The 27,413-nt window shown below is 41.1% G+C and overlaps 1 protein-coding gene across 1 annotated transcript; it reads left to right on the forward strand.

Annotated features, from left to right (window-relative positions):
- The first annotated feature begins 918 nt into the window (after positions 1-918).
- On the forward strand, positions 919-27,222 carry LOC110494586 (NEDD4-binding protein 1). The gene is made up of 7 exons (XM_021569790.2): positions 919-1,969; positions 3,666-5,188; positions 20,356-20,486; positions 23,461-23,557; positions 24,557-24,664; positions 24,792-24,893; positions 25,000-27,222. The coding sequence occupies exons 1-7, from the start codon at positions 1,652-1,654 to the stop codon at positions 25,379-25,381; spliced, it is 2,661 nt and encodes an 886-aa protein (XP_021425465.2). The 5' UTR covers positions 919-1,651; the 3' UTR covers positions 25,382-27,222.
- Positions 27,223-27,413: the final 191 nt, after the last annotated feature.

A 27,413-nucleotide genomic window follows, 5' to 3' on the forward strand; every position in this document is an offset into this window, starting at 1 on the left:
GGACCTCTGAGAAAGGGACGTTATCTTAATGATCACCTTTTCCTCCTCAGCTCTTCTGGTCTTAGCAAGATTGCTACCATATTTTCTAAAGTATTTGGACACCTCAAATTTAAAGAGCTCCCGGTTCTTGCAATAAGATTTTTCTTCACAAGCCCTTTCCAAAAAGTGTGAAAGCAGATCTTTAACCTCAAACTTAACTATATCATTATTTAATAATGAGCTATTTAGCTTCCAGTAGGATGCTCTACCAAGGTTAGTATCAGGGCTAAATATTTTGATATCAATGTAAATGGCCCTATGGTCTGTGAGGGGAGTAGTACAAATATTTGTAGTAACACACTCACTATTAATACATTTGGATATAAGACAAAAATCTATTCTGGATTTTCTGGAACCTGTTTTGTTACTCCAAGTGAATGATCTGTCGGCCGGAAACCTCTCTCTCCATATATCAGTAAGATCAAACTTTTCCATAAAAAAAATTAAACCCAAATTCTGATTGATTAATGCATTTGTGGCTGAATGGAAGCAAATCCCTGCAACAATATTCCAACATCTAGTGGAAAGTCTTCCCAGAAGAGTGGAGGCTGTTATAGCAGCAAAGTGGGGGACCTACTCCATATTAATGCCCATGATTATGGCATGAGATGTTCGACAAGCAGATGTCCACATACCTTTGGTCATGTAGTGTATATTTATATTTCATATTCTGACATTGTTCATTCTAATATTTCTTAATTCATTTATTTTTATTTGGGGGATTTGCATGTATTGTCTTGTATTGCTCTGTTGGAGTTAGGAACATAAGCATTTCAGCTCCGCCCATAATAACATCTGCAAAATTATTGTACCAACCAATGAAATGTGATTTGTCTTCAGCCGGTCTTCTGCAAAAAGTGCTGTAACCTGGAGATATGGCGTGTTGGAACATTACTATAAAAAAGGTGTGTTTCAATTCAACATTTTGGAATGATTATTTATCGCTGATATGACAGAAAAGCAGCTCCTCGTGCTTCCTAAACCGTACCGTAAGCGATGCATGTTTGTTCAGACTGAGCGTCCGGGGCTCTTAGCAAAACTCCCCAGTACAGAATTTGCCTTAATTCCAATTAATGTTATGTGTAATGGAACTGAGTCATGATCAAGGGCTAGCTCCTTCTGCTCCTCGGATACAAAAAAACTAAATAAGTCCACTTCTTGTTATCCTCACTGACGCAACCTTATCCAGATAACGCCACCCTCGCTCCAACTAAAAAAAGAGTCAGAGCAAGGCTTGGCTTTACATATTCCAAAACCACTTCTCTTATTTCCCCTTTTGTTCGCCACTGCAGTCCATTCCTTTTCACTCTTAACAGTCTACTCCACTCGACGCGCCATCAGTTTCAAACAAAACATCCGCCTCCGCCATCTTCATTTCCGTACGTTCCGTAGTACACATTGTCTTCTTTTGATGACATCATCACTGGGACTTTCCGGATGCGTTGGGATTGTCGTGTAAAAAGTTGTTTTAAAATAGGATTACTCTAGGTAATATAGCACCGCAGGGAAGAGGAATATAGATCACAGGAAACCATGAATGAGGGTAAAGATCGACATGACACCGAATGGTTAAAATATTAAAACTCCCCGTTGTCAATAGGGACAGATATTCATGAACAGAATGTCAACAACGCGGCCCCTCCTTGGTATGAAGCGAGTCACCGAGGTAACCTGTTCGGAACCGCCCGAAAACAGGCTATCGCCAGTAGCGAGCAAACAACAGCAAGAGGTCCTGACAGTGGACGAATTTGCGGTCCTTGAAAACAAGCAAGAAGAACTGAATTGCGCTAAACGCAAAGTAGAACAGGTTTTCCAGGTAGCTTTCACAATTATCGGCCTTTTGGACCACACTGGAGCCCACTGTAGTACAGCATCAAGGCAGATATGGCTTAAACTCAAGGGAAAGAGAGACGACGTGTCGAAGGCAAAGGTAAACATTGACTGTGATTAATGAAATTACTGTGATTAATGAAAGGCCCATTCTTCAAGTGTTTATTTATTTTTGTCAGTTATGCAGTTCAATAGCAAAGACCTTTCGTTGGTAGAGCAAAGGTCCATCCTTAAATGTTATGTGGTGGTAATAAAATAAGAGGTACCTGATTGGAATAGGTATGATTTGACCAATGTAAAAATGCTGATATGAAAAGTTGTTTGAGTTTCATATAATATAAGGCTTTGTGTAATCTTCTTTCTAGCTAACTGTACAGATTATATTAGTAAATATTATAAAACTAGTCCATCTGGGTGACAGGTTTACAACATCATTACATAAGATCCCGACTGCACGATGGGTGTCAATGACACTTTTGTGTTCAAGTTCGGTACTGATTTCCCGTTTATTCTACAACTCCAAAAACAGCAGTCATAACATATTTTACACTTCAGTATCTTGAGTTTCCCTTTGCCAACATTGTGCAGTGGGAAGATTAAGTTCAATGTACAGGTCACCGGATTGGGTAATATTGTATTACTATTGGTGCCAGTAAACTTGGAATCCCCTTCAACCCGATTGAGAACACAGAAAACGGAAGCCACAACATATTTATACCTTGCCACGTCATTTTTCTCCCTGGTGTACATAGTCATCAGGAAACCATGTGCACTCTATGGAGAGGAGACACACGTATGTATTGTGACAGCCAGGGCATCTCAAACTTGAGGCTGATTCATCAAATATTTCAGGAACCTGTTGAGATGTTGAGATTTCCTCATTGGGTTTCAGTTGATTTCTTACAACTTCCCATCTTCCACTTTTCAATCTTACCAATTTACAGTCAATGTGATGATGACCGAGTTGTCATTGAAGATGATGAGTGATGTTTTCTTGGGCAGGCGGAGAGGGGGTATCCCTGAGCATCCTATTATCAGTTTCAAAAAGCTTTGAACATGGACCTTCTCATGTGAAATTATTTAATCAAATCAAATTTATTTATATAGCCTTTCGTACATCAGCTGATATTTCAAAGTGCTGTACAGAAACCCAGCCTAAAGCCCCAAACAGCAAGCAATGCAGGTGTAGAAGCACGGTGGCTAGGAAAAACTACATAGAAAGGCCAAAACCTAGGAAGAAACCTAGAGAGGAACCAGGCTATGTGGGGTGGCCAGTCCTCTTCTGGCTGTGCCGGGTGGAGATTATAACAGAACATGGCCAAGATGTTCAAATGTTCATAAATGACCAGCATGGTCAAATAATAATAATCACAGGCAGAACAGTTGAAACTGGAGCAGCAGCACAGCCAGGTGGACTGGGGACAGCAAGGAGTCATCATGTCAGGTAGTCCTGGGGCATGGTCCTAGGGCTCAGGTCCTCCGAGAGAGAGAAAGAAAGAGAGAATAAGAGAGAGCATACTTAAATTCACACAGGACACCGGATTGGACAGGAGAAGTACTCCAGATATAACAAACTGACCCTAGCCCCCCTGACACAAACTACTGCAGCATAAATACTGGAGGCTGAGACAGGAGGGGTCAGGAGACACTGACACTGATGTAGTCTAGATCCCCATCCATGGTACTTTATGAACTAGGTGTGTTGCCTACACCTGTGTAAGTTGATGTTGGACAAATAATGTTATGTTGTTGGCATGTCTACTTCTCTAACTGGTGTTGACTCTGTGTTGTTGCAGGAGTACCTGAAAGGTCTCTGTGACCCAGAGCTGCAGCAGGTGGAGCGCTACCCTGTGGACATCCACTGCATCTTTGCCGGTGCCCGGGGTTTGTTCCTGGATCGGCTGCTGCGGGACACCAGCGCTGAGGTTGTGGTGCTGGAGCCGGGACGATTGCGCCTGCTGGGCTGCGTTGAGTCTGTCGTCATGGCACAGAGCCGCGTGCAGCAGTTTGTTGCTCTCTTCCAAGAGAAGCGCAGCCTGCCCGGAGACAGGGAGCAGACCGTCAAACGCACCTTCAAGACGTTTGTGGAGGAGCGAGATGATAAGTACGCCATGGAGCTGCTCTTGCTACCCAGTGCCCTGAAGGAGGAGCTGCTAGGTCTTGCCCAGAGCCCCACTCAGCCTGGTGGGGTTATAGACGTGGACCAGGATCGCTCCCAAAGCAGCACCCCTGTCACTGACCTCTCCAACCGCATCGTGGACACCAGCTTTGAGGAGAAGGCGGCTGGGGCTCCAGCCGGGGCCGAAGCGGGGTTGCTGAATGGCATCCGACCCTCCCACAAGCGGCGGTCGTCAGAGAGCGAGCTGAGGGACACCAAGAGGCAGTTCTCCCTAGAGAGGAGGGGTCAGTCGATTGAGAAAGAGCGCCACACTGTAACCAGTGACAGCCGAGCTAAGACTCCCTCCAAGGCCAACATGGGGCTGGTGCTGGACTCCACTGATAGTGCGGATGACCGGGAAGCTGTGGCCCCTGAGACCAACCTGCGGTGCCTGGTGAACTTCTTCAGGACCATGGGCTACGAGCAGGAGGTGGTGGAGAGGGTGGTGAGGGAGACGGGCCAGACAGAGGACACCTTCCTGCTGCTGGAGCGCATTGTGGAGGAGAGCCAGAGAACAGAGGGGCAGCGAGGTGGGGCGTCCTCAACCCACAACCCTGAGTCTTCATCTTCCTCCTCCACTACTTTCTCCAGGGATAAGGACAGAGGGCCAGATAGAATACCAAACAGAGCCCTGGATGTAAAGTCCAAGGAGAACATTAAGCCACTCAGCAGCAATGCTGTGGGACAGAGGGGACAGTGTAGCAGCATGCTGCAGACAGTGATGCTAAAGAGGAGCAGCACTGGTCAGGGGGGTGCTTACAATATCATCACCATTGATGATGACGAGGACAGTTCCGACACTATGACTGGCGTTAAGGCCAGGACGGCAGAGCAGCTGGATCCTCCATCGGGGTCCAGGATGGACTACTTTTCCCGGGGAGGGGCTCAGACCATGGGGCCGGTACATGTGGAGAGTGTGACGGCACTGCGGAGCACACCACAGTGTCCGACCCAGACAGCAGGTACAAGGCCAGGCTGCTCCTACCAGACCCTGTCAGCCAGGGTCCCTCCACCCCGCACAGAGCCCCCTCCACCACCCCTGACTGCCACAACCCGCTTCAATGAGTCCCTAAGAACCCCCTACACCCTGACCCTACAGAACAAGCCTGGACACCCTGACCTCCGCCACATCATCATCGACGGCAGCAACGTGGCCATGGCGTGAGTAATCCCCCCTCTTACTGTACCCACACACATTTTGTCATCATCAGATAAGACTTTGTCTGGACCACCTGTGTGTAGGCCTATGTGAGCTCTGGTGTGTGAGTGAAAGCAAGAGTGTAACCCTCAGTCAGGACTTTCTCATGGGTAACATTATAAATGTAACTGAGAGCTCTTCCAGGAACCCACTGTAAATGTATGTGTGTATATATATATATATATATATATATATATGAGTAGATAGGCCTAGCACATGGCTGCAGTGGGGGGCGTCTAAGTGGCTTTCCAGATGGGAAAATCTTTCTCTGACTATGAAATAAGTAATAGTAATGGGCAATTCCACGGTAACGGAATTGCGCTGAGACTCAAATGTTTCACTTAAAATATATGCAAAAACCATTGGTTTCAAAGTTTAACCAACCATACAACTCTCTGCACAATGACTACTTTGAACAATTTACACTGAACATTTTACAAAAACACATTTATTTCATGAGCTCTGCCCCTAAATAAGACCAAATTTGGTTGGTCCAGACCAAATCTGAACAAATCAAGACATCTATGTTTCACAACTTTGGACATCAAAGTACAGCTCAGTAGAGTACCGTACAGAACAGTACAGTGGAGTATATACAATAATGTAGATTACAGTACAATACAGTAATTACAGTGTATGCAACTCTAGTGTGCTTTACTGTGTACTGAACTATACTCTACTTTTCTTTACTGACTGATCTCTACAGTACTGTACTGAACAATACGCTGATATTATTTTACTGTGCTGTACTATACTTAAGAAATAATGCATGAGGCCATGTGCTATGACATTTTTATCATGGCTGTGACGTGGCCATATCCTAGAGGTCGACCGCTTATGATTTTTCAATACCAATTATTGGAGGACCAAAAAAAAACATTGACGATTAATCGGGCGATTTAAAAAAAAATAAAATAAAAAATGTTCATGTATTTGTAATAGTGACAATTACAACAATACTGAATGAACACTTATTTTAACTTAATATAATACATCAATAAAAATCAATTTAGCCTCAAATAAATAATGAAACATGTTCAATTTGGTTTAAATAATGCAAAAACAAAGTGTTGGAGAAGTAAAAGTGAAATAAGTGCCATGTAAAAAAGCTAATGTTTGAGTTGCTTGCTCAGAACATGAGAACATATGAAAGTTGATTGTTCCTTTTAACATGAGACTTCAATATTCCAAGGTAAGAGGTTAGGTTGTAGTTAATATAGTATTATAGGACTATTTCTCTCTATACCATTTGTATTTCATATACCTTTGACTATTGGATGTTCTTATATATTATTGCCAGTGTAAAAGTATAGCTTCCATCCCTCTCCTTGCCCCTACCTGGGCTCGAACCAGGAACACATCGACAACAGTCACACTCGAAGCAGCGTTACCCATCGCTCCACAAAAGCCGCGGCCTTTGCAGAGCAAGGGGAAAAACTACTCCAAGTCTCAGAGCGAGTGACGTTTGAAAAGCTATTAGCGCGTACCCAGCTAACTAGCTAGCCATTTCACATCGGTTACACCAGCCATTAGGCTGATAGGCTTGAAGTCATAAACAGCGCTGTGCTTGCGAAGAGCCTCTGGCAAAATGCACAAAGTGCTGTTTGAATGAATGCTTACGAGCCTGCTGCTGCCTACCATCGCTCAGTCAGACTGCTCTATCAAATCATAGACTTAATTATAACATAATAACACACAGAAATACGAGCCTTTGGTCATTAATATGGTAGATTCCGGAAACGATCATTTCGAAAACAAAACGTTTATTATTCCAGTGAAATACAGAACCGTTCTGTATTTTATCTAACGGGTAGCATCCCAAAGTATAAATATTCTTGTTACATTGCACAACCTTCAATGTATGTCATAATTATGTACAATTCTGGCAAATTAGTTCGCAATGAGCCAGGCAGCCCAAACTTGCATATACCCTGACTCTGCGTGCAATGAACGCAAGAGAAATGACACAATTTCACCTGGTTAATATTGCCTGCTAACCTGGATTTATTTTTAGCTAAATATGCAGATTTAAAAATATATACTTCTGTGTATTGATTTTAAGAAAGGCATTGATGTTTATGGTTAGGTACAGTCGTCCAACAATTGCTTTTTTCGCAATTTCGATTATATGCAACGTAGGATACGCTAGATAAACTAGTAATATCATCAACCATGTTATAACTAGTGATTATGATTGATTGATTGTTTTTTATAAGATAAGTTTAATGCAAGCTAGCAACTTACCTTGGCTTCTACTGCATTCGCGTAACAAGCAGGCTCCTCGTGGAGTGCAATGAGAGGCAGGTGGTTATAGCGTTGGACTAGTTAACTGTAAGGTTGCAAGATTGGATCCCCCGAGCTGACAAGGGGAAAATCTGTCGTTCTGCCCCTGAACAAGGCAGTTAACCCACCGTTCCTAGGCAGCATTGAAAATAAGAATGTGTTCTTAACTGACTTGCCTAGTTAAATAAAGGTATAAAAAATAAATTGGCGCCCAAAAATAACGATTACCGATTGTTATGAAAACTTGAAATCGGCCCTAATTAATCGGCCATTCCGATTAATCGGTCGACCTCTAATCCTAACCCTGGTTGTCAAGTGCAATTTTAGGCGTTCTCTAGTCGTTATTTCTATTCGTATTGACTGCTATGTAAAGCAAAACTACCCAAGCACTGGTTGCAGGTTCCTATGGCAAAAAAAAGTTGCTATGGAGGCCCCCCCTACCCCTTGCCTAGGAACATACAGAGAACTCAAATGTGTATTTTTATTTATTTATTTTACCTTTATTTTACTAGGCAAGTCAGTTAAGAACAAATTCTTATTTTCAATGACGGCCTAGGAACAGTGGGTTAACTGCCTGTTCAGGGGCAGAACGACAGATTTGTACCTTGTCAGCTCGGGGATTTAGGGCTGGATTGGGAAGGTGTGAAACGTATCACAGAGAGAAAGAAGCCAATCAATCTTATCGTACAAGTTTTCAACATTTTATGAGCTATCACTCAGAGAAAATTACACCAGCATTAAACTGATTCATTGATTGATTGAAACTATATCAATGCATTTGAATCATGAAGGTCATATGATGGAAAAGACAAAACAATTCCGATTCAGATTCACGTTTGTTCTACAAGAGGAAATCTTAGCACTTCTCACACATCACATAGGCCTCAACAAAACATAGAAAACCTAGCAGATACCCTCCCATCTGACCCCACCCCATACCTGCCCATATGGGGAGTTGTTCATAATAGAACCCCACAGTGGACATGTCATAATACCCATAAAACCTTGCGGTCAAACAGGGAAATATTTCCAACCGTTTTTTCCACCATTCCTTTTTCCCATAGGGGATTTTAAAAACACTTAAAATAAGGGCTGTGTTTTGTGTAGGCTTACCCTGGCGTGATGTTTTGATAACTGTAAATCTCGGACAAGGTGACTTTTAATTGGGCTCTATTTATTCTCAGATTTGAAAATGCTAATTAGAAATTAAAGTAGATGATCAGCTAATTAGCATTTTATTTTTGGGGGTAAGTACAGGCAAATATATTGATAAAAGTCACCTTGTCAAGGCCTCCTGAGTGGCGCAGTGGTCTAAGGCACGGCATCGCAGTGCTTGAGGCGTCACTTCAATTGGCCCAGTGTTGTCCGGGTATACGGTCTGATACAGTGCCTTGCGAAAGTATTCGGCCCCCTTGAACTTTGCGACCTTTTGCCACATTTCAGGCTTCAAACATAAAGATATAAAACTGTATTTTTTTTGTGAAGAATCAACAACAAGTGGGACACAATCATGAAGTGGAACGACATTTATTGGATATTTCAAACTTTTTTAACAAATCAAAAACTGAAAAATTGGGCGTGCAAAATTATTCAGCCCCCTTAAGTTAATACTTTGTAGCGCCACCTTTTGCTGCGATTACAGCTGTAAGTCGTTTGGGGTATGTCTCTATCAGTTTTGCACATCAAGAGACTGACATTTTTTCTCATTCCTCCTTGCAAAACAGCTCGAGCTCAGTGAGGTTGGATGGAGAGCATTTGTGAACAGCAGTTTTCAGTTCTTTCCACAGATTCTCGATTGGATTCAGGTCTGGACTTTGACTTGGCCATTCTAACACCTGGATATGTTTATTTTTGAACCATTCCATTGTAGATTTTGCTTTATGTTTTGGATCATTGTCTTGTTGGAAGACAAATCTCCGTCCCAGTCTCAGGTCTTTTACAGACTCCATCAGGTTTTCTTCCAGAATGGTCCTGTATTTGGCTCCATCCATCTTCCCATCAATTTTAACCATCTTCCCTGTCCCTGCTGAAGAAAAGCAGGCCCAAACCATGATGCTGCCACCACCATGTTTGACAGTGGGGATGGTGTGTTCAGCTGTGTTGCTTTTACGCCAAACATAACGTTTTGCATTGTTGCCAAAAAGTTCAATTTTGGTTTCATCTGACCAGAGCACCTTCTTCCACATGTCTGGTGTGTCTCCCAGGTGGCTTGTGGTAAAAAAAAAGTTTGAAATATCCAATAAATGTCATTCCACTTCATGATTGTGTCCCACTTGTTGTTGATTCTTCACAAAAAAATACAGTTTTATATCTTTATGTTTGAAGCCTGAAATGTGGCAAAAGGTCACAAAGTTCAAGGGGGCCGAATACTTTCGCAAGGCACTGTATACCACCTCTGTCAGCCAATCAGCATTCAGGGCTCAAACCACCCAGTTTATAATGAACTATACTCTACTTCTTTACTGTACTGTAGTTGTGAAACCAACTGTGGTTTGTGACTACTTTGATTTCCCATTGTAGCCAATTGAATTGCTGAAAATCTGTTAACGATTTGGTAACAGAATTCTGAGTTCTAATCACTTGCATAAACAAAATTATACCAGTAAAACAACTAACTAATTGATAGGCCTACCTTGTTACTTATGTGAACTTTTATTATCCTGTCTCGTCATGAGGGAGAGAAATGTGAAAATATCTTAAAGATATGTGGGGTTTTGGTAATGGAATTTCAAATCGCAAGGCAATGTTTCTTAAATTTACAGAAGGCAGACATTTTTCTCAAACTAAGTATGTGTTGATATTAGTTGGCAGGGGTCTTTACATCAACATGATTGTGTTTTGATATATTTCTAATAATTTTTAAGACTTTTTCTGGTAGACTCCTGTAGACTCTGTTTGACCACAAATCAAAGCCTTAGCTTATTCCTAATTTTTAGGATGCAAGATGGTTGAAAAATGTATCTATGCTGAAATTTCTCAGAAATATAGACTCTTAGCTTTTATTTGACACCCAATTGGATATGCTCCTATGAACGTCACATTGGTGCTCATGGGTCCTTTTACATGGAAATGACCTAATATAAACTCTCTCTTTTCACTTTTGTCAGTTTTCCTGTTTCTTCCTTCTTGCCTTAAGCAATTTTATTCTGTCTACTGAAGTCATTACTGGAAGTATGAACAAGTATGGGGGTTTTATTTAAGAAAACTACAAGGGGGAATTTTTGTTTTGTTTTTTTGTGCATATTTCAAGGTGATTTTACTATCCACGTCAATGGTACTGGGGTTAGTTGCACATCCTGTTTGAACTCACTTTCTCTTTAAGAGGGAACTTCCCAGTGACTTTGTATTGCCTCACAAAAATGTAGATTTGTGTGTTTTGAGCTTTTGTGTGTATGTGTTCGTCATGCTTTCTGGTTACTACTTAAAACGATCTCTGCCCATATTGTTCAGCACTCTCACTATTTTTACTTGGACTCCAAGTAATATAAACTAACCCTATGTCAATCTTATTTTTAGATAAACATTGCATTCAGAAAGTATTCAAACCCCTTGACTTTTTCCACATTTTGTTACTTTACAGCCTTTTCTAAAATTGATTTAACTTGTTTTTCCCCCCTATCAATCTACACACAATACCCCAAAATGCAAAAGCAAAAACAGATTTTTGCACAAAACTGAAATATCACATTAAAACCGGCATGGTGGCTTGTTAGACAAAAGGGGAAGTGGGGGTCAACTAAGTCACTACAGAGTGATAATTATAACAATTGAAATGCTAATCCTTTGCACATGAACACTCACTCATTCGGGAACAATTGCAATCAATATATATATTTACGCTCAGTGTGTCGTCTTGATCGCTGGTGAAAAGTTTGTTTCTGTTGGAGAGTTTCGTCCTCGCTCTCTCTCTCTCTCTCTCTCTCTCTCTGTCTTGGTTAGAAGGGTTAGTTCAGAGTGACATTCATTCAGTTGTTATAGAATGGATGTTTTGGCGGTTGTCGTTCTTCGCGTTCAATGATACCAAATTCCTAGCTGCAGACTAGTAATTGATATCAAAGACTTGTTTTTATTCTGTCGGTATCGATGGTCTAAGAGTTTAACCACGTGGTATGGTTAAAAGATTCAGCAATTGTCTACAACCTTTCTCCCCTCCTAATGGAGAAAAACATGGTCTGGTGATAATTTCTCAAAGTTGGTGATCATTTCTCAAAGTTCGGTCTTATTCGGAATTGCAGCAAGGGGCTGTCCCAGGACGCCTGACCCTAACTGGGCGTCAGGGGCGGTCCTCTGATTTAGTTAACTCCAATTTCCTTTTTTGAGTTTTCCTTCATTAAACAGTCCAAAATCACATTGTAAAATTGTGTAAACAGTATTATACTCACTCATTCATCTTATACCACAATTAGATGTAAACCTCATATCTGAGGCTATTATATAAACAGCGTCATGGTAATGTGGCCACACCGTCTCCCATGATCTTCCCCAAGTTGTAACAAACGGACCAGTTTGTAGCTGGATTCTTCACCGATCTTTTATACTTTCTCTGGAACATGAAATTTGTGCGTACCTCAAGTTCTGTGAGGTGGAAGGGATTCCTTTGTTCTCTATGAAAATGTACTCTCTCTATACTGTGTGTCCATGAGGAGATCCTCAGGAATTTACGACATCTCTCAAAAACCATCAAGTGCTATGATGAAACTGCCAAAGGAAAGGAAGACCCAGAGTTACCTCTGCTGTAGAGGATAAGTTCATTAAAGTTACCAGCCTCAGAAATCGCAGCCCAAATAAATGCTTCAGAGTTCAAGTAACAGACACGTCTGAACAGTTGATGTTGAGAGGAGACTGAGTGAATCAGGCCTTCATGGTCGAATGGACATTAGACCGGTGGAAATCTATCCTTTGGTCTGATGAGTCCAAATTTGAGATTTTTGGTTCCAACCACTGTGTCTTTGTGAGACGCAGGGTAGGTGAACAGATGATCTCCGCATGTGTGGTTCCCACCGTAAAGCATAGAGGAGGTGTGATGGTGTGCTTTGTTGGTGACACTGTCTGTGATTTATTTAGTATTCAAGGCACACTTAACCAGCATTCTGCAGCGATGTGCCATCCCATCTGGTTTGCGCTTAGTGGGACTATCACTTGTTTTTCAACAGGACAATGACCCAACACACCTCCATGATTACATCATGTACCTTCGTTATATAGGTAGGCATGTCAGCTGTGACATCGGTTTTGCACAACGGCCGTTAAACTAGACATTGGCCAATACCGATGTTGGCATTTTTAGCTAATATCGTCCGATTCCGATATGTTCACTGATTATATCGCGCATCCCTAGTAATTAGATGAATGTATTGTGAAGGATCAACAACTCGGGGTAGAATTTGATGTATAATTGTACAACTTTCAGAAAGTGACATTTCGGACCTGAATGCCAAAACATTCAAGAGATACGGGTGCTCAAAGTTGACCGTTTTGCATACCATACCACGAGACAGCCACATCTTCATCACTGGAAAAGAAAACCAGTTGAGATTGATTTTATTTAAAAGCTGACAAACAGGGTTGTCATTTAAAAAAAATAATATTTTTTTTTACCATTTAATGTCAATGATCTAGCTTTTTTCATATTCACATATGTTGTAGCTTAGACTCTATTTTACATAATCTAAGGCAGGAATTGGCAACTGGCGACCCCCTTTTGTAGGCCCCGCGGCCAGCTATCTAAACTTGTAGTAAGCATGGTCGAATTACCCACCGGGGAGGGGCCCATTGATCATCCGTTAACTGCAAACATTTGCCTCCACCCTCTGGCAAATGTGTAGAATTGCATGAAATTAGTTTTAAAGTTGCCCATCCCTGATATAAGGTTTTTGTGTTATGCCCGCCATCGGTTCAGACAGAGCATGCTCTTGAATACAGGGTGGATGTCATGCTTTGGTTGATAAATGTACTAAAATGGGAATACAATTTTCAACATTCAAATGGTACCACAAAGATGGTTGGAGGTCCACTTATTCTAAAATAGTTTCTGTAGTTAGTAACATATACAACTAGCTTTCCTGAAAATATTTTGTTAAAATATAATTTGATCTCTGAGAAATTAAGCTAATTGATTGCACCTAAATTGGCCATTTCTTATTTATAGGATTCACAAAATATTCAATAAATATAGTACCCAACATCCGATTTGGACCAAACTTGTTTTCCGACCAATGAGTAAGACATGAGGAATCCCGGGGGAAAAACAACAGCCATTCACAAACCCCCCACACCCCATGCCAATCCCTCCCCAACAACCAGTATACAGTATCAATTCTCTATGTTTGACAAGTAGTATGAAGCTGTTTCTTGGAGTATTGCTTTTCCATACTATGTAATGTATTCCCTGTGAATCTGTTGATGGGTTTCTTCCCCTGTTAAAAAAATAGACAGCAGATTTAACTACAGAAAAAAATTCAGAACAAACTGAAATGGTGGGTGTCATGGCTTTCTGAAATGTCATGGATTGATTCAGTTGACTTGAATAGGAATATCTGTTGTTTTATATCATACTGTCAGTCCTCCATAGGAAACATATTGATAGGTTGTAGCTAGAAATATACATAATAGAATAGACATTACCATTTAAGTGGACATTCGATCGTGGGTGGGTTTGTGTTAGTAATTATACTGAACATTAAATATAAATGCAACATATAAAGTGTTGTTCCCATGTTTCATGAGCTGAAATAAAAGATCCCAGAAAGGTTCCATGCACACAAAAAGCGTATTTCTCTGAAATATGCTGCAAAAATGTGTTTACATGCCTGTTGGTGAGAATTTCTCCATTGCCAAGATAATCCATCCACCTGACAGGTGTGGCATATAAAGAAGCCGATTAAACAGCATGATAATTACACAGGTGCACCTTGTGCTGAGGACAATAAATGGCCACTCTAAAATGTGCACTTTTGTCACACAACACAATGCCACAGATGTCTCAAGTTTTGAGGGAGCATGCAATTGGCATGCTGACTACAGGAATGAACAACAGAGCTGTTGGCAGAGAATTGAATGTTAACTTCTCTACCATAAGCTGCCTCCAATGTCGTTTTAGAGAATTTGGCAGTACGTCCAACCGGCCTCTCAACCGCAGACCACATGAAACCGCGCCAACCCAGGACCTCCACATCCGGTTTCTTCATCTGTGGGGTCATCTGAGACCAGCCACCTGGACAGTCCTCAACTGGCAGCTGCCAGTTGAGGACTTGTGAGTCGTCTGTTTCTCAAACTAGACACTCTAATGTACTTGTCCTCTTGCTCAGTTGTGCACCGGGGCCTCACACTCCTCTTTCTATTCTGGTTAGAGCCAATTTGCACTGTCCTGTGAAGGGAGTGGTACACAGCGTTGTACGGGATCTTCAATTTCTTGGCAATTTCTAACATGGAATAGCCTTCATTTCTCAGAACAAGAATAGACTGACGAGTTTCAGAAGAAAGTAATTTTTTTTATGGCCATTTTGAGCCTGTAATCGGCACCCACAAATGCTGATGCTCCAGATACTCAACTAGTCTGAAGAAGGCCAGTTTTATTGCTTCTTTAATCAGCATAAACGTTTTCATCTGTGCTAAAATAATTGCAAAAGGGTTTTCTAATGATCAATTAGCCTTTTACAATGATAAACTTGGATTAGCTAACATAACATGCCAAATTCTGTTTCAATATAGAAATGCTAGAAAAACAATGTGTTGAAACTTATTACAAATGATGGAATCACGCATGATTCACCGAATTATATTTTGAAAGAGGAAGTAAAGTACTTTAAGAATGTTTTTGTTTCAGTCTCTTCCATCTCCACTAACTGAAACTAATTGTATGGATTTTTTCCTAATAATAATGTAAAATTAACATCTGTACAGAAAGACTCATGTGAAGGCCAAATTACAGAGGAGGAACTTCTTGATGAAATTAAAGCCTTTAAGGCTGGGAAAACTCCAGGGCTGGATGGTATACCAGTGGAAGTGTACAAAACATTGTTTGATATACTCAGAGGACCATTATTAGCATGTTTTAACCAGTCCTATATAAATGGTAGATTATCAGACACGCAACAAGAAGGTCTGATATCATTATTACTGGAACAGGACCCAAGTTGTATATATAAAGATCCAGTTCATTTAAAAAATGTGAGACCTCTTACACTTCAGTGTTGTGATGCAAAAATCCGAGCAAAATGCCTTGTGCATTGAATTTAAAAAGTATTGTTAGATATTATTCATCCTAATCAGACAGGTTTTTTACATGGACGATACATTGGAGATAATATAAGACAAGTACTGGAAACAATAGAACACTATGAAATATTGGAGACACCAGGCCTGGTTTTCATAGCTGTTTTTGAAAAGGCTTTTGATAAAGTATGACTGGAGTTTATATATAAATGCCTAGAATATTTCAATTTTGGGGAATCTCTTATAAAATGGGTTAAGGTTATGTATAGTAACCCTAGGTGTAAAATAATAAATAATGGCTACTTCTCAGAAAGTTTTAAACTGTCAAGAGGAGTAAAACAAGGTTGTCCATTATTTGGCATATCTATTTATTATTGCCATCGAAATGTTAGCTGTTAAAATTAGATCAAACAATGGTATTAAGGGGTTAGAAATCCGTAGCTTAAAAACGAAGGTGCTATTGTACGCTGATGATTCATGTTTTCTTTTAAAACCACAATTAGAATCTCTCCACGGACTCAGAGGATCTAGATACTTTTTCTATCCTCTCTGCATGAAAAAATGCTAATTTTACATTAACGTGTAGTTTACCAATTAAATAGTCTGACGGAGATGTGGACATACTCGTTATACAAATCCCAAAAGAAAGAAATGATCTCACTCCAATACATTTTTATGGAAAGTTAGCAAAAATAGATAAGATCTTGCTACCATGGAAAGGACAATACCTGTCTATTTGTGGAAAAATCACCCTGATTAACTCTTCAGTTGACCTATTTGCTTATGATTTTGCCTACACCTAGTGACCTGCTTTTTAAATGATATGAACAAAAAATATTCAATTTTATTTGGAATGACAAGCCGATATATATCAGCTGTAACGAATATGAATTTGGAGGGCAGAAATTATTAAGTTGTACTAAAGTTATACTTAAATCCAAACTGGTTCTCTAGTAAATTGGTAGGAATGTCTCATCCTATGTTCAAGAATTACCTTTGATTCAGATTACACCTGCTCACTTTTGGTTGTTTGAAAGGAAATAATCTCCACAATATCGTTTTTTTTTTTTTTAACAAGCCCTAGGAAGTTGGTTGCAATTTCAGTTTAATCCACCTGAAAAGCCAGAACAAATAATACAACAAATAGTGGTTAAACTCAAATATACTAATTTATATATTTTTTTAAATGTATTTTTCGAAGAAATGTTTAAAAAGGGTATTTTTTTGTGAATAATATCATAAATAAGACTGGTGGAGTTATGTCACACATGCAGCTAACACAGAAATATGGAAATGTCTGCTCTACCCAAAATTACAACGCAAAACAACGCTGGATTCAAAACTTCAAATTTTTACATTTAAATTACTAAACAAAATTCTTGCAACCAATAGAATGTTATATATATGGGGGGGATACAATCTTCCCAGCTCTGCAGATTTTGCTGTGAGGAGGCAGAGTCATTAGATCATTTATTTTGGTATTGTCCATATGTAGCTCGTTTTTGGTCACAGGTCCAGGAATGGCTGAAGAATTGCAACATTTGCCTAGAAGTAATGCTGCAGACAGCAATACTGGGTGATTTGAAAAGCCATAGTCAATCAATCTATAATATAATAATTATTTTAGAATTATTTTTTTTTAATTTACAATCCGTAAAAGCTATGAGAATAGAAAGGTTCAGTACTTTTGTCAAGCATCACAGCACAGTTGAAAAATATATGGCAAATAGAAATCCAAAATGGATGGTGTTGAGAGTTAGATGGGAGGGGTTGAATGGAACTGAAGGGTGGGACTAATAACAAGATAACCAATGTAAAACATAAAATGTATATAGGTTCAGAAATTTTCTGAAATAGCACAGTTACAAATAGAAAACAAACTGGATGGATATCAGAAATAGAGGAAGGACTAAAAACAAACAAAATATAATTATTGTAAAATAGATTGTGACTGTAAAATGTGTATAAGATGTATATACTGAAGTCTTATTGTTTATTAGTTTACTCCAGTTGGGGGAAGGGTGGTAGGGTTTGCGGGGAATAATAAAGGTATATTAAAAAAAAAAAAGATCTATGTCTATATAGGTATATGTATGTATATAGGGTGGGGAGAACAAGTATTTGATAACCTGCAAAATGGGCAGTGTTTCTTACTTACAAAGCATGTAGAGGTCTGTACTTTTTATCATAGGTACACTTCAACTGTGAGAGACAGAATCTAAAACAAAAATCCAGAAAATCACATTGTATGATTTTTAAGTAATTCATTTGCATTTTATTGCATGAGATAAGTATTTGATACATCAGAAAAGCAGAACTTAATATTTGGTACAGAAACCTTTGTTTGCAATTACAGAGATCATACGTTTCCTGTAGTTCTTGACCAGGTTTGCACACACTGCAGCAGGGATTTTGGCAGCAGGGATTCATGCAGACCTTCTCCAGATCCTTCAGGTTTCGGGGCTGTCGCTGGGCAATACAGACTTTCAGCTCCCTCCAAAGATTTTCTATTGGGTTCAGGTCTGGAGACTGGCTAGGACACCCCAGGATCTTGAGATGCTTCTTATGGAGCCACTCCTTAGTTGCCCTGGCTGTGTGTTTCGGGTCGTTGTCATGCTGGAAAACCCAGCCACGACCCATCTTCAATGCTCTTACTGAGGGAAGGAGGTTGTTGGCCAAGATCTCACGATACATGGCCCCATCCATCATCCCCTCAATACGGTGCAGTCGTCCTGTCCCCTTTGCAGAAAAGCATCCCCAAAGAATGATGTTTCCACCTCCATGCTTCACGGTTGGGATGGTGTGCTTGGGGTTGCACTCATCCTTCTTCCTCCAAACACAGCGAGTGGAGTTTAGACCAAAAAGGTCTCATCAGACCACATGACCTTCTCCCATTCCTCCTCTGGATCATCCAGATGGTCATTGGCAAACTTCAGACGGGCCTGGACATGCGCTGGCTTGAGCAGGGGGGACCTTGCATGCGCTGCAGGATTTTAATCCATGACGGCGTAGTGTGTTACTAATGGTTTTCTTTGAGACTGTGGTCCCAGCTCTCTTCAGGTCATTGACCAGGTCCTGCCGTGTAGTTCTGGGCTGATCCCTCACCTTCCTCATGATCATTGATGCCCCACGAGGTGAGATCTTGCATGGAGCCCCAGACCGAGGGTGATTGCCCGTCATCTTGAACTTCTTCCATTTTCTAATAATTGCGCCAACAGTTGTTGCCTTCTCACCAGGCTGCTTGCCTATTGTCCTGTAGCCCATCCCAGCCTTGTGCAGGTCTACAATTTTATCCCTGATGTCCTTTCACAGCTATGTAGATATTCCTTTAAAAATCAGCCGTTTCCAGCTACAATAGTCATTTACAACGTTAACCGTGTCTACACTGTATTTCTGATCAATTTGACGTTATTTTAATGGACATAACATGTGCAAAAACAAGGACATTTCTAAGTGACCCCAAACCTTTAAACTGTAGTGTACGCAAAAAAGAAGAAAATCTGAGTTTACGCATTTTTAGATCATTGATGTTAATGGGTTAAAAATGACAATTGATGTGTTTTCTTCTCAAGAAATAAACAAGTAATTTGACAACACTGTTTTGTACGCTTTTAAATGATACACTCAACCGTTTATCTTTCCTAGTGATGAAGACATGCATGTCTCATGGTATGGTGGGGTATGACAAATGGGTCAACTTTGAGCAGCTTTATCTCCTGAATGTTTTGGCATTCAGGTCCAACATGTCACTTTCTGACCAATTGTTCCATGGGCAAACGTGTATTGAAAGTTTGTTTAAATTAAAAGGGATGCTGTCAAAAAGTGATTCAAGTGGATTTACCTCATACACTACATGCTTGTCTCAAATCTCATTCCAAAATCATGGGCATTAATACGGTGTTGATCCCCCCTTTCCTACTATAACAGCCTCCACTCTTCTGGGAAGGCTTTCCACCAGATGCTAGAACATTGCTGCAGGGACTTGCTTCCATTCAGCCACTAGAGCATTAGTGAGGTCGGCACTGATGTTGGAGTGAATAGGCCTGGCTCGCAGTCGGCCTTCCAATTCCAATCCCAAAGGTGTTTGATGGGATGACGTCAGGGCTCTGTGCAGGCCAGTCAAGTTCTTCCACACCGATCTCGACAAACCATATCTGTATAGACCTTGCTTTGTACACAGGGAAATTGTCTTGCCTTCCCCAAACTGTTGCCACAAAGTTGGAAGCACAGAATCGTCTAGAATGTCATTGTACGCTGTAGTGTTAAGATTTATCTTCATTGGAACTAAGGAGCCTAGCCTGACCCATGAACAACCCCGGGCCATTATTCCTCCTCCAGCAGGTAGAGTTATCATGGCATCCACCAAACCCAGATTTGTCCGTTGGACTGCCAGATGGTGAAGAGTGATTCATCACTCCAGAGAACTCGTTTCCACTGCTCCAGAGTACAATGGCAGCGAGCTTTACACCACTCCAGCCGACGCTTGGCATTTGTGACAATATCGTTTGAAGGCAGTCATCAATTTGGCAATCTGAAATACAGCAATCACTTGATGTATTAGTTATAAGGCCGTCCTAAACCTAATCACTGCTAAATAACCCTTCCTCCCTGTCTTCCTCCTGCTCCTCTTTAGGCACGGTCTCCACCGTTTCTTCTCCTGCCGGGGGATAGCCATTGCTGTTGAGGCCTTTTGGAGTCGGGGCCACCGGGAGATCACCGTCTTTGTGCCTCAGTGGAGGCAGAAGAGAGACCGCTATACCACAGGTCAGAACAGACACGCCACAGCACAGGCCACCTCAACCTGTGCTAAATCTCATCCTTCTGGTTTTGGGTGGTAAAAAATGTACATGAAATGTACCGGTAGGAAAGCCATCCAAGGCTTTGGTCAGTTGAAAGACGATTGGAAAATAGTTGGGAGGATTCATGTTTGAATAGTTATAATGTGCTCCATGTGTGCTCTGTTAAGGATATGTTTAAATGCAGTGGTGATTTTAGCATGTAAATATTGGTGGGGTAAACTCCCACCAGCAAAGATACAACACTAAACAATACATTAATTTCACCATAACGGTGACAAACGGTGCCCACAAACTGTTAGGTCCTATATAGAGCTGTCGCAACAGCAGAGCTTTCTTTTCAGCACCATGGAGTGAATCCTTACCACTGCTACACCTGGCTTTCAGCGGAGCCTTGTCTGACAGCGAAAGTTAATTCAGCCTCATTTACAGCCTTATTTTTAAACAGCTGATATGGCTGACTTGCTTGACCAAATGTGGCTTCTACTGACAATTGAGATGTACAAACTATGGCATAAGGGGACAACAAGCAGATAAGAAGCAATCTGTCATTTTGATTTAAGACATTAATGAGCGAGGTAGGACAGACGTACAGTACCAGTCAAAAGTTTGGAGACACCTACTCATTCAAGGGTTTTTATTTATTTTTAATATTTTCTACATAAACTATGAAATAACACATGAATCATGTAGTAACCAAAAAAGTGTTAAACAAATCAAAATATATTTTAGATTCTTCAAAGTAGTCTTGATGACAGCTTTGCACACTCTTGGCATTCTCTCAACCATCTTCACCTGGAATGTTTTTCCAACAGTCTTGAAGAAATTCCCACATATGCTGAGCACTTGTTGGCTGCTTTTCCTTCACTCTGTGGTCCAACTCATCCCAAACCATCTCAATTGGGTTGAGGTCGGTTGTGTGAAGGCCAGGTCATCTGATGCAGCACTCCATCACTCTCCTTCTTGGTCAAATAGCCCTTACACAGCCTGGAGGTGTGTTGGGTCATTGTCCTATTAAAAAAGAAATGATAGTCCCACTAAGTGCAAACCAGATGGGATGGTGTATCTCTGCAGAATACTGTGATAGCCTTGCTGGTTAAGTGTGCCTTAAATTCCAAATAAATCACAGACGGTGTCACCAGCAAAGCACCATCACACCTCCTACTCCATGCTTCACAGTGGGAACCACACATGCGGAGATCATCCGTTCACCTATTCTGTGTCTCACAAAGACACGGCGGTTGGAACCAAAAATCTTACATTTGAACTCATGAGACCAAAGGACAGATTTCCACTGGTCTAATGTCCATCGCTGTAGATATTCCATAAAAAAATTGCCGTTGCCAGCTACAATAGTCATTTACAACATTAACAATGTCTACACTGTATTTCTGATCAATTTGTGTTATTTTAACATCTCTAGGGTATGTGGGACGCTAGCCCACCTGGCCAACATCCAGTGAGATTGCAGAGCGCCAAATTCAAATACAGAAATACTCATTATAAAAATTCAGAATAGATACAACTATTTTACATAGGTTTAAAGATTAACTTCTTGTGAATCCAACCACGGTGTCAGATTTAAAAATGCTTTACGGCAAAAGCATACCTTACAATTATTTGAGAACATAGCCCAGCAGACAAATCATTACAAACCGTAACCAGCCAAGTAGAAGAGTTGCACAAGTCAGAAATAGAGATAAAATTAATCACTTACCTTTGATGATCTTCATATGTTTGCATTTAGAAGACATTCATTTATTCAGTAAAGTCTCTTTATATCCGAAAACCTCAGTTTTGTTTGCGCTTTTTCTTCAGTAATCCACAGGCTCAAACGCAGTCCCAACAGGCAGACAAAAAAATCCAAATTGTATCCGTAAAGTTCATAGAAACATGTCAAACGATGTTTATATTCAATCCTCAGGTTGTTTTTAGCCTAAATAATCAATAATATTTAAACCGGAGATTAACGTCAGCAGCATACCACCCTGCATACCACTGCTGGCTTGCTTCTGAAGCTAAGCAGGGTTGGTCCTGGTCAGTCCCTGGTTGGGAGACCAGATGCTGCTGGAAGTGGTGTTGGAGGGCCAGTAGGAGGCACTCTTTCCTCTGGTCTAAAAAATATCCCAATGCCCCAGGCCAGTGATTGGGGACACTGCCCTGTGTAGGGTGCCGTCTTTCGGATGGGACGTTAAACGGGTGTCCTGACTTTCTGCGGTCATTAAAGTTCCCATAGCACTTATCGTAAGAGTAGGGGTGTTAACCCCGGTGTCCTGGCTAAATTCCCAATCTGGCCATCAAACCATCACGGCCACCTAACAGTCCCCAGTTTACAATTGGCTCATTCATCCCCCTCCTCTCCCCTGTAACTATTCCCCAGGTCGTTGCTGCAAATGAGAATGTGTTCTCAGTCAACTTACCTGGTAAAATAACGGATAAATAAAAACGTTGTCAATATAAAAGGTAAACAAGAAATGCACTCTCTCGGTCGTGCGCATGAAAAAGCTCTGTGACACGGCAGGGTCTATTCATTCAGACTGCTCTTACTCCCACATTTTTCAGAATACAAGCCTGAAACCATTTTTAAAGACTGTTGACATCTAGTGGAAGGCATAGGAACTGCCTAAGTCAATGGAGTCCTAAGTCAATGGATACTGTAATGGCATTGAATAGAAAACTACAAACAAACAAAAAATCCATCTTCTGGGCCTGAGTAGAAGGCAGTTTAATTTGGACATGCTTTTCATCCAAAATTCCAAATGCTGCCCCCTACCCTAGAGAGGTTAATGGACAAAACATGTTTTTCTTTAAAAAACATGGGCATTTCTAAGTGACCCCAAACTTTTGAACGGTAGTGTATATATTTTTTTTGTGCCCCACGTGCCCTGAATGACGGGTCATCACGGTGTAAATGTCTGTATTTCCTCCACGTGTCTCAACAGAACAACATTACCTGAATCAACTGGAAGACCTGCGTCTGCTCTCCTTCACTCCTTCCAGAGAGGTCTGTGGAAAGTGGATTTCCTCACATGATGACAGGTACTGCTAAGTCACGCATCTCACCTCGTCATACAGCCTGCCCACCCTCTGTATATTCAACCCGGTGTCCTCACCCCCCCCTTAATGTACAAAACATTAAGAATATCTTCTAGGCTCGGGCAGTATACCATATACTGGGGTATTTGGAGAAGAAAAAAAACTATTTTTTGTTAAGTTTAATATTTGTAGCTAGTTTAAGTAAATGCTTGCAGTCAACTTGTGCAATATGTTTGGCGATAAAGAACATTGCGTCACATTATTGTCACATTATTATGAAGTTTATTTTAGTCCCCAGTCACATGTGGATGTGGACGACAAGGTGTCAAAAGCGTTCCACAGGGATGCTGGCCCATATTGACTCCAATGCTTCCCACAGTTGTGTTAAGTTGGCTGGATGTCCTTTGGGTGTTGGATCATTCTTGATACACACAGGAAACTGTTGAGTGTGAAAACCCCAGCAGTGTTGTAGTTCTTGACACAAACCGGTGCGCCATACCCATACTCAAAGGTACTTAAATCTTTTGTCTTGCCCATTCACCCTCTGAAGCGCTCACATACACAATCCATGTGTCAATTGTCTCGAGGCTTAAAAATCCTTCTTTAACCTGCCTCCTCTCCTTCATCTACACTGATTGAAGTGTAAATGTTTTTTTTGCTAACATGATGGTGGTCCTTGCTCACATTTTTATTTAGATTTTTTTATTGAACCTTTATTTAACTAGGCAAGTCAGAACAAATTCTTATTTACAATGACGACCTACCCTGGCCAAACCCGGACGATGCTGGGCCAATTGTGCGCCGCCCTATGGGACTCCCTATCACGACCGGATGTGATACAGCCTTCATTCGAACCAGGGACTGTAGTGATGCCTCTTGCACTGAGATGCAATGCCTTAGACCGCTCTGCCACTCGGGAGCCTTGCCCACATTCTCTACTACCACCACATCCATACTGACTCACTGTCAGGTGACTCAGTCCTTTCACTCTCTCCCCTGCAGGTTTCTGCTCCATCTGGCAGAGAAGACAGAAGGGGTTATCGTCACCAATGACAACCTGCGGGACTTTGTAAATACATCACAGGCATGGTTGAAGATCATCCAAGAGAGGTGAAGGCCTTTTAACCAATCATCAGACATGCACTAATTTCTCCACAGACATTTATATATATATCATCCATGGACACATTATGTTAAGAAGCCTTCTCCCCTAACACTGATTGTCCCCTTTTTCAAGGCTTTTGCAGTTTACCTTTGTGGAGGACCACTTTATGATCCCAGATGACCCCCTGGGGAAACATGGCCCCCACCTGGATGTTTTCTTACGGAAGGACAACAGGTGTGTGTGAAAGAAAGGAGATGATATTATTGTTCATACACTATGTCCTGACTTTAATGTGTGCGTACATGCATGCGAATATTGACCAAACATGTGTCTCTCACAGACGGAGCCCAGTTGCACCTCTTCTGAGGCCGGACCCCCAAGCCACCCCGCAGCATGTCCACGCTATGCAGTCTGCTCCCTGCCCCTCAGCTACCCCCCATCCCTCAGCTACCCCCTTGATGAGGCCACCCTCCCAATGGCCGCACTCTGGGCCCCCTGGGTGGCACCGCCCTTGCCCTACACCCTCACCCCCTCTCCAGCGGTCGCACCCCCCTCCCCCAACACCGTCCCCCCCTCCACAGCGGTCACCCTCGGAAACCATAGAGCTCAAAAGTAAGATGTACGATATCTTCCCCGGCCAGAATCAGCGCATTGACCGTATCCTGTGTGACAACCCCTACATGAGGGACCTGAACGCACTGTCAGGCCTTCTGCTGGGATGAAACCAAGCTCACATACAGTACTCAGCCACTCACACACAGATACACTTAAAAGTCTGTCTGTCGAATGTTGGCGCCAAGAGTAGGCCTATGTACGGAAAACTGAGATGTTTTTTATTAAAGACAATGATCAACTGCACTGCTATTGGGGATGGCTATTTGTTTGGAAGGCAACAGTCTCCATTTTCTCCACATTTTGTTTAAGTTCAACAGTGTCCATGGAACATATCCACTAGCACAAATGCACTTCTATGACATTTCTGAATAGTTTGCTTTCTAGTGAAACCATGGAATGTGGGGAGAAACTGTCCAGCTGGCATATGATGTGCACATATTTGTTCTGAGTACTTAGGTCTTTAAAGTGTGAAACCAAAATTGTGTTGAAATTGCTGTTGCTGTTATAACTGCTGAAGGAAAAGTTATTTTGTTCATGTTGTAATATAATTACAGTTTATTATTTGATTGAGCAAATATGAAAATTGTGACGTGTAGATATGGTTTTATGTGAACATCTACGAAAAATACAGCAGCCTATAAAGACGTTTTTATTTTATTTTTTACTTCAATCTGCCTAATTGCTCCAGTGAATCACAAAACAGTGCTTTAGTACCAGGTTGGCAGGGTCTGGAGGACCCAGTGCCCTGTCCTAGCACACTCCTGTGCTGAGGTTAATGATATCTTATATTAATATTTTATCTAAAATATGAGTAAATTATATTTCCTACCTACTACACGTCAGTCTGGCTGCCTCTCATCATCCAGTACTGAATGTCCACTACACTCACTGAGGACATAACCATTGTATCTTCGGGAGAGTCCCAGACTGACTCGGATGCCAGAAGAGACAATTTACCCATGTTACTCAATGATCTGGCACACCCTGGCCATTCTCTTTTGCAAGTCACTACCTTGTAATGGTAACACATAGCAAACCTGGAGTTCATGGTTGGTCAATAGGATAAGACCCCAGTCACCAGCTATGGCCACCAGAGGTCACTGTACACTAAGCTGTCAGGGGCTAGTTGCTACTGAATCACTTCCTCATTACCACAAACAGAAGAGTGTCTATTATGAATAAATTAATTTGCTTCAGTTGTATATAACTTCGGTTTTGTATAACAGTAGTGATGGGGGGGAAATCGATACAGTTACAGATTGGGATATTATATTTCACGATCTATTGTATCGGTTTGACAATATCGCAATATTATTTTTGCTCTAGTTGGCTATAACTGCACCAAAACTCAAGTGTTTTTCCTTAATAGCTTATTTTCCATCTTTTTAAATAGGGAGACAATTTGTTTTCAGCACTTTTATATTACTGATCAAAACTTGTTTTCTCATGCTCTCTCATCTCTCTGCAGCAGCCATATGGTGAGCAATGTTTGAACCATGGAATCGCAATAAAATCACAGTATTGAATTGCAATACACATAGAATTGCAAGACATATTGTATCAGCATCATATCGTGAGGACCCTGGCAATTCCCACCCCTGTATAATAGTAATATTCAACTATTTTTTGGATATGTTTGTCAGTGTATTCTACCAGTGAGGTAAAACTTTGGTCTATGTCTCCAAGTCCCCATTTGTTTACTCTCAACAAAATGCAATGGATGTCAGTCACTGATGTTTGGTTTAAAAAGAAAAAAATTAAAAAACATTTTCAGATTTCTATGAGAAGGGAAATGCTGTGGTATCACCAGTCAGTCCGGTACAGACATTTTGTGGGTATCTCACAGTTACTTGAAAGACAGGGTGTGTATATGATCTCCACAGGCTGGTAAGGCTGGTAAAGTTTAAAAGGCTGTTGTTTTTGTCATAAACAATACTTCATTTTCTTATTCTGTATGTTGCCGTCTTTGTTCTTACCATACATTTATGAGCTGTTTTGTTGGGGTGTGTAGACATGGACTGAAAACTAAAAATAGCCATATACATTATAAGAGAAAGAGTGAATGCAGAAGGGTAAAGCTGTGAGGCATTTGCTCAAATAAATGTATTCAGGCTGAGTAACTTACCAAATGTCTGAAGG

The sequence above is a fragment of the Oncorhynchus mykiss genome, chromosome 2 (genome assembly GCF_013265735.2).
Source record: "Oncorhynchus mykiss isolate Arlee chromosome 2, USDA_OmykA_1.1, whole genome shotgun sequence".
NCBI lineage: Eukaryota > Metazoa > Chordata > Actinopteri > Salmoniformes > Salmonidae > Oncorhynchus > Oncorhynchus mykiss.

Excerpts from the sequence above, each read along its gene's own strand:
- LOC110494586 (XM_021569790.2), top strand. The coding sequence starts at position 1,652 with ATGAACAGAATGTCAACAACGCGGCCCCTCCTTGGTATGAAGCGAGTC. Across the intron at positions 24,665-24,791 it reads TTGAAGATCATCCAAGAGAG|GCTTTTGCAGTTTACCTTTG; the intron begins GTGAAGGCCTTT and ends CCCTTTTTCAAG. Across the intron at positions 24,894-24,999 it reads TTCTTACGGAAGGACAACAG|ACGGAGCCCAGTTGCACCTC; the intron begins GTGTGTGTGAAA and ends TGTCTCTCACAG.